Consider the following 8081-nt stretch of genomic DNA (forward strand, 5'->3'; position numbering starts at 1 on the left):
GTAAGATGCTTTGGCCAGCACATATTTTTATCTGATTCAACAATGTATCATTGTAAGATGCTTTGGCCAGCACATATTTTTATCTGATTCAACAATGTATCATTGTAAGATGCTTTGGCCAGCACATATTTTTATCCATGGACTCTATTATATGAAAAGTAAGGTTGGCTCCATACATATTTGGGTCAGTGGAGAAGTCCAGCTCTTTGCCAAACAGGTACTTTTCAGTGTAGTGGTAGTTATTGTAGGCACTTCCATTGTCCAGCTTGAAAAGACATGGAGGTTTAACCCTTTTACTGCTCCATGCATCATATGATGTTTCCCTAGTTAACTACTCTGCACATCATATGATTTTTAGGTTTTCTCATCACTGTTTAAAATCCCAGCTGATATTTGGTTATACTGGTGATCCACAGAAGTCACCTCTGATGCCTATACATACCAGGAAAAAATGTATATAGTGTAGATATTGGTCATTTTTAAAGTAGTTTTAGTGATTTATATTAATGTGCTAAATGTCATATTTGTACAAAGTAGTCATGTTATTCATGACCAATGCTGTGCCAGTGCATGAGATAAGAGAGGAGTGCAATACCATATCTATAAAAAATAAACAAGTCATCCTCTTCTTCCCATCTTGCAATTGTGAGGGTAGCTCCAGACCTGATCGACCCCCTTTTCCCTCCTCACTCAGCACACTACCAGGCCTACAAAGAGGTTGTTGTATGACTTTGTGGTGTTTATTCTTTACTTTTACATGCTATAATATGATTTCATTAGGTAAAAAGTTTTCAATTTTTTTGTGCGTGTGTGCATGAGTTTTTCATCTCACTTGAGCAGTGAAAGGGTTAATCACAAGAGAGTGACACCTTGACTAATTGAAAACAAACTCACCAAAATGGTCAAGAATTCAATCTTAAATAGAAGTCTTGACTGAAAATGCAAGGTCAGGTAAATTCCAATTGGTCAGAAGATCATTCAGGTGTGTAGATTGTAAAGATGGTCATAACTGTCTGGTTACAATCAACATTTCTACAGGTTTCACATATGCACACACCTTATTTACTTATCAAATATTTCAACGTTAAAATTGAAACATTTTTCTTACTAGTTTTAATGCAAACAGAAGGTGTACCATATCTTCAAATAATGCCTTACTTGGCAGTAACAAGTTCAAAACCACAGTCACACTTACCTTCATATTACAAGATCTTAACATCCAGATCTCATCCTTTATCTCCATTCACATGTTGACTTATAATTGATTTTTTGTGTAATTCATCCATTTGTGTTATTCATATTTACTTATGCACGCATATTGTGATATACATGTATTACCATTACACATAGTTACATACACTAGTAGTTTAAAATAGACTCTTCCTGTGCTCTGTATGTGTTAGTAAGGTAACCTTTTTATTTCTTTATGAAGCTATATCTGGGTAGTTGTTCAGTACTGCCATCAAACTCGGTGTTTTTCTTCCAAGACGATACCTCACCTCTTCACACAGAATAGCTTGATTTCTTTGTGCATCTGCCTGTGGGATTTACATGCCTTGAGCTACTTCCCACTTAAAAACACATGTTTAGTGTGAACTATACTAGTGCAGGATGACATCATCATGTGACAATAACTCTACACCAATAGAAGGGCAACACAACCTCCTTGTGCAGTACCTTCCCCTAAGTAATTGCTCTTGAAATAACTTTATTCATTTCCATAGCATTGTCTAGAATTGACATGTTTCAAAATTGCTAATCAGTTACTTGAGATTTGTAATGGATTGTTCTTTTGATTAGAGATAAAATTCATAATGATGTTTCCTGCCATAATGAATTTTCAAGTGGCAGTAACTTCTGTTTCACCCTATGATAGTGACAGTGGTCCTAACATGGGATCTGTGGCTACAGGGGGCTCTTTGTTTGTTGAGGACATGGCAGCCATTGTTCAATGTGTTGTGAGTTCCTTTGTGTACACTGGGCCTGCTCTTTATGGCCATTCTGCCAATGTTCCTTCTCCCCAATGTGAACATGACCAACATGATGATATTTTTGACCAGCAATCCCCACCCAGGTTTGCACTATTCTAATCTTTTCCTTGACATGATTTCACTGGTATGTTCTTTTCTCTCTCTTCCCCTTTGTCTTTTGATTCCTCCCATGCTTTATTACATGAAGCACATACTCAAGGCTAGTTTGTCTTTCTTCTTTCACCTGGCATTAGGGTCCATGCAGACTCGTTTCTCAAACAACTGTGCACCTGTATTAACATGCCTCATCTATCTTGTCCATTTGACTCTTTTCTTTTGTCCTATCTTACAGCCATTCATAATTTCCTTTCCTAAATTCTCAGCTTTTGGAATCTCTTTTTTGCCTTCTTGGGGTGAACCCCTTAACTTCTATTTTCATTTTTAGTGTTCAACTTCAAGACAGTTCTCTTAGATAATCGACTCTTTTTAATGACCAACTGTGCTCTTGGTTAAAAGTTCTAGTTATAGAAAATGCCATTTCCTAACTGTTAAGTCTTTTTAAACTTAAATCACATAAGAATAGGAGTAGAGAGGAGTACACACTTCATAAACTATATAAATCCTCAGTAACATCTTGATCACTCCACCGGTCCATTGTGTGGTATATCTAGGTAAAACTGATAGATACATTTAGTAGCTAGAGATTTGATCAACATATCAATTGTGGAGTAATGCTAAAATACAGACCAGGTTGATGTAATGTTAAATAGAAAAGGCAAGACACAGTGAAATACTAAATGAACAATTTTTATTAAACATGTTGGATTGTTTCTAATGATCCTTCCTTCAAACTACTTGGCTGAAATCTTGTATCACGTTGTTTAAAAAAAGTATAGTTTTAGACTAACTGAATCCAAAGTTCCTTGGTTCACAAGAAACCTTGTATTTATCCAGAGAAACATGAGAAACCCATGTGACCGATCATTCTCATTACAAAATAGGTGGGACGTAACCTTTTGATATATCAGCTGAACAACTGTTGAAGGACATTGCTGTTGACATCTGTACATCAAGTGTCATATTAAGCAATGCTCTTTGCAGACAATAACAACTGTTATGTACTCTCAAAAATAACAAAGGAACAAATGTAATTTGAAACAAGATAAAGGTTTTCTTGACCATATGTTACATGAAACTTTCACATACTCAGGATAAAGAATGAATTCAGAATAAATATTTTAATACAATAAGACGACAGAAACACATGGTATATTCAACTACCACACTTTCAAGAAAGATTGATTCTGACATCTAAGGAGAGCATTTTGTGTTGCATTTGAGAGCAGTAATGCTCACTGATAAAGCACAGTCCTTTGTTTTGCTATTCTCTTTTCTATCTACTGATTGTGTATTCTTTATTTTATTATCAATTACAAATTAACTATTTCAATTTGCATTAATTTAAATAATTTTATTTCATCTTCACAGTGTAGTTCTCCTATCCAGTTAATCATTCCTTTATTTTACTTAAAATTCAATACTTTGTCTTATTTCTTTAAATCTGTGTATGATGAATCACTGCTCTTGGCCTTTCACAAGTTACATCTTTGAAACTTTAGTTTTTTAGTGTTTTTTTGGGGTTATCTTTTAATTACCAAATTTCTAAATATGCTGATTATACTCACTTTAATGCTCTATTATCTTCATCTGGGCTCTTCCCATTACTCCACCGAGGACTAAGTTGTCACTAGGCCCCTCTCTTTCTTAGTCTGGTTAAATTTTATAAAATTAGGCCTTGGCAGTTTGGCTTAATAGTTAATTGTTTCTTTGGTAGAGATTGAAATTTAACCAAAACTGACACTATTCATACATCAATTTATAAAGACCTAAATTAGTCAACAATTTTATAAAAAATATGTAATGTTGTATTATAACATATTATTATGAATTTTAAAATATAATTATCCTTTTATAAGCTTTTAAGTTTATTTGGATGAAAAACAATTGTGACAGGAATATATGTTTTTGCATTGATGTGTATTAATTTAAAATATTGAAGTTTATTAAAGATACATTTTTAAGAAGCATCAATTAAAGCTGTTGGTTAGCCTTATAGTGCAATATTTGTATCATTTTGGCAAATCCAGTTTTATGGAGTCTTATTATTAGAAAATATCATATTATTATTGCTAATTAAATTAAGCTCATGTTTTTGTTTCAGGTTTGCACTTGAACCTGCTGTGCAGTAATGTTACATACAAAACGAAAGTTAAGTAAGACTACAGACACGTCATCCAGCATTCCAGAGAAGAGTAAGAAATTTATTCTCATAATTATCTGTAAAAAGATGCATATGTTTCATGAGCTTTAATAGGCAAATTGTCCTTGTTCCGGTACATTAAAAGCTCCTGATTTAAAGTTAATGAATTTTAAACATATTATTATAGCATGTTCTATCACTGGGAAGTTTTTTTTTGGATTATTTAGTAAAAATAATGCTAAAGTCTTGTCCCTGTAATGATAATGAATTAGTTTATCATGAACCACAATAGCAGTTCATAATAGGAATCACACAGGAATTTGCTCAAAGCTCTAATAGAACATATTACCAAAACCAACTTAAAAACAACATCAAAACCTTCCTTTTTTTATAGTTAAGACAACGCAAACATTGATAAAAAAGCAAAATATGTGATTTCATTAATGTTAAACAAAATCAAAATTTGCCCATTTGCTCATATTATTATTATTAATATTATTGTTTCACAAGCCTACAGCAAAATTGGCTGGCTATTTTGCACCAAAACCTCGACATATAAACTATGTGAAATGCTTAGAATGTCCATAACCTATTTAAAATTGATTGTTTTTCATTAATCAAAGCCACTTGGCTCAGTAAATAATTACTTTAAAAGACATGAAGCTTTATTTAAAACAATGTTTCAGATGTGTTTCTTTTATTTATAAAGGCTGCTTTTCTACTGGTAAAATGTTATATGTGCTTAGCGGGACTTGTGTCTTACTCTAGACATATTTGCCCATTGCTATGTATCAACAAAGCAAACGTAAAAGATAATTAAAAATTGAGAATTTTTATATCTACACATAGTGATCACAAAAAAAAGTAAGCAAACAAGGTTGGAGATCTATTGCTGACAGTTTGTCAAGCTACAAATCCCTCTTGTGACTCCACAATAAAATCATTGCAATTGATATCTACTGTAGTGTAGGATTGAACAGGAATTTTGCAAAATATTGAGAGAGTATTTTAAACTTATTAATTCAAGTGAATTAATTAGTGATGTGAACAGATATGCAAGAAAACTGAACATGTTTTTGTACAGGGGTGTGCAATTTTTGTAAACACAAAACAAAAAACTTCTTGTCAAAAGAACAAAATGCTAGAAAAATTTATTTGTGCTTATTAAAAATTACTTGCTTCCTCACCGTGCCACAAAATACCCAAATAAATCAAATACAACTTTTAGGATTTTCATTTTATTAAACAAAAAACAATATTCTTTTTTTTTTCCAAAACATACATTTTCTCACACAACAGCTATTATTTGACTGCTATGGTTTCCATCCTTTGCCCATCTAAGTATTGGTCTGATTTTTTTCTTGCCTGCTCCAGTCTTTTATTCCCCACTTAATTGCCCTTGTCAATATCTGTTGACACTCTCCACGTACGTCAATATGCCTTCTATCCTGGTGCTGTATATAAGCACCTTATTGCAGTAATATTATAATTTTTTCCTTAACAAAGCATTCACTAACAGGTTTCTCTGTACAATGACTATTGGAGATACTTTGAGCATGTCACCTAGTTGATTTAAAAAAAAAATATATGGTAAGTCAATATACGGCATGAATTCCCAGATTGTTTCCAGCACAGGGGCAAATCAGGTCTCTCCTACCTCACTTCTGATATCTAGTGTCACTCAACAGTCAGGGTGGGGAGAGTCACTCTCAGTTGAGGCTGTCTGTGACCTTATTTGTAGTGAGTTGGAGACATATACTCAGTCTGGTGGTGTTTCTCCAGGGGACTGTAAGACTGCACTTGAAGGTGATCCTGGACATTCTGGAAAGAATTTAGAATCGCATTTTCTAGTACCTTACTTTATTCTGTTGGCTTCTTAGGAGGACAAATTGGGATCATCCGCTTCCAGCTCCTTTTCTTCAGTTGGTAGATTAAGTGTGTGATGTTTTGAGTCTATACCTTCCTTGATGGTGGAAAGGTCTGAGGGCGAAAACTTAGTTCTCCCTCCATACCCTGATATTGTGGTTCATGCAAGTAGGTTTACTGCTCAGTTACATGAAGGGATGCTATGCCTTGTCTGCCACACTTGTTGGAACTGCATGCTTTCACCCACCACTGCCAGGTGGATGCATCCGTGGTCAACCTGAATAGATCACCTCTTTTTTACAGGATCCTACTCTGTGGCGAGTGTTGCCCAAGAAGGTGTGCTTTTATCAAATCAATTATGAACTAGCAACCACTAACACAGTATACTTTATCTAGGTTACAACAGGCTCTGTAGAAATGAGGTGTTCTATAAAACCACCTAGAGGCAGACCGAGTGATATTAAGGTACTATGCTGGATCACCTCTCATTGACTATCATGAGTAAAGCATAAGAGGATCCTGCTTGTCCCTGTTAATCATTGGATTGAATAATTTGGGGTCAGTTTGCTTTTAAAAATTTAGGGAACTTGGTTCACCTATTGAACTGTTTTCAGAGCACTGTTTCTCAGGACTCCCTGATGCGTATTACCACCCAGATTCTACAAGTGGAGCTAGGGAGTCCTTACGACACCTGGTTTCCAGTCACTGGGGTGGTGGACAGAGATTATTCCTTCAGAGTGTTTGAGTAAACTTCCTCCACTCTTGGAGAAGAGAGCAAAGTTGGGGACCCTCTTACCAGGGACACTGGATGTTATTTTCCCAGATGTTGGTAGGAGAGGCACCAGCCTATGCGGGAGCCTACTGATAATACCAGTTCAGATTTGACACTCCACTATCTGGTTATTGAGCGTGGCCCTTCTTTTTGATCCATGTTGGTTCAGTACATTGTTCATGGAAGAGAGTCTATTGTCTCCTTGTAATTCCAAACTCAGAGTGGTCCAATTCCAGGTCCTTGGTTGAGCACATTTTGTTCCACATCCTCCCATGGGTAGGGAGAGAGTATGAGTGTTCGTAATTCCAGACTGGATGAGTTCTGTTTCCTCAGGTTGAGTAGTATGGCATATAGGATCCCATCATTCCAAGTTTGGGGTGTTGCTTATCAGGCTTCTTTAGAGGGTTTGTCCACTTCAGTGTTGCTTACCTTCTAGTTATGATGGCTCAGAATGCATCATTCTATACATACAGATTTGGATCCACTCACAAGTATATATACATATATTGTGGTTCAAATGCCATAGCCACTGACATGATATTTAGGTACCATGGTCCTATAATCCCAGCCCCGAGCAGTGAAACTTCAGCTATCTGGTTGGGGCCTGACCAGTAGTGATGATGGATCTTGTCAAATTTCACCTGCAGTACACAAATTAGGTTCTGAGTGAAGGTCATACCAGTTCTGGGTGTATTGCAGTTCCCCCACTAGGGTGCTAATCTTCTGTTGACACATCCACTATCTATACAGATGCATTATGTGTGGATAATGTCCTCACTGGCCCCTCCACATTATCAGTTTGGTATTCTCGCTGTAGTGTGAAGAGAGGTAAGTATGTTTGGGAAGTTAACATTTTCTCAAATCGAAAATATATTTCCAATAATACTTATTTCCTCTCCCACTCTCCCACCATTTCTCTCCACTAAGAGCTGGTGTTAGAGACTGCGGATTGGGTCAGTCTTGAAAAAGTGATAATATTATGTGAATGAGGTGCTTATATACAGTACCAGGATAGAGTGTACATTGACGTAGGTGGAGAGTGTCATGAGACAGATATTGCCAAAGGCAATTAAGTAGGGAATGACAGACTGGAGCAAGCAAGAAAAAATCAGACCAATGCTTAGATGGGCAAAGGAAGGAAACCCTAGCAGTAAAGTAATAGCTGTAGTGTGAGAGGGAGTAAGTATTATTGGAAATACATTTTTGATTTAAG

At 35.7% G+C, this 8081-nt stretch overlaps 1 protein-coding gene across 1 annotated transcript in view; it reads left to right on the forward strand.

The window, feature by feature from the left end:
* LOC106464417 (Fanconi anemia group D2 protein-like) overlaps positions 1-8081 on the forward strand; it is a 159553-nt gene that overhangs the window by 5192 nt on the left and 146280 nt on the right. The window contains exon 2 of the mRNA XM_022392124.1: positions 4192-4282. Within this exon, the coding sequence (XP_022247832.1) occupies positions 4219-4282 (64 nt within the window). The 5' untranslated portion in view covers positions 4192-4218. The remainder of the gene's footprint in view (positions 1-4191; positions 4283-8081) is intronic.

The sequence above is a fragment of the Limulus polyphemus genome, unplaced genomic scaffold (assembly GCF_000517525.1).
Source record: "Limulus polyphemus unplaced genomic scaffold, Limulus_polyphemus-2.1.2 Scaffold1644, whole genome shotgun sequence".
Lineage (NCBI taxonomy): Eukaryota > Metazoa > Arthropoda > Merostomata > Xiphosura > Limulidae > Limulus > Limulus polyphemus.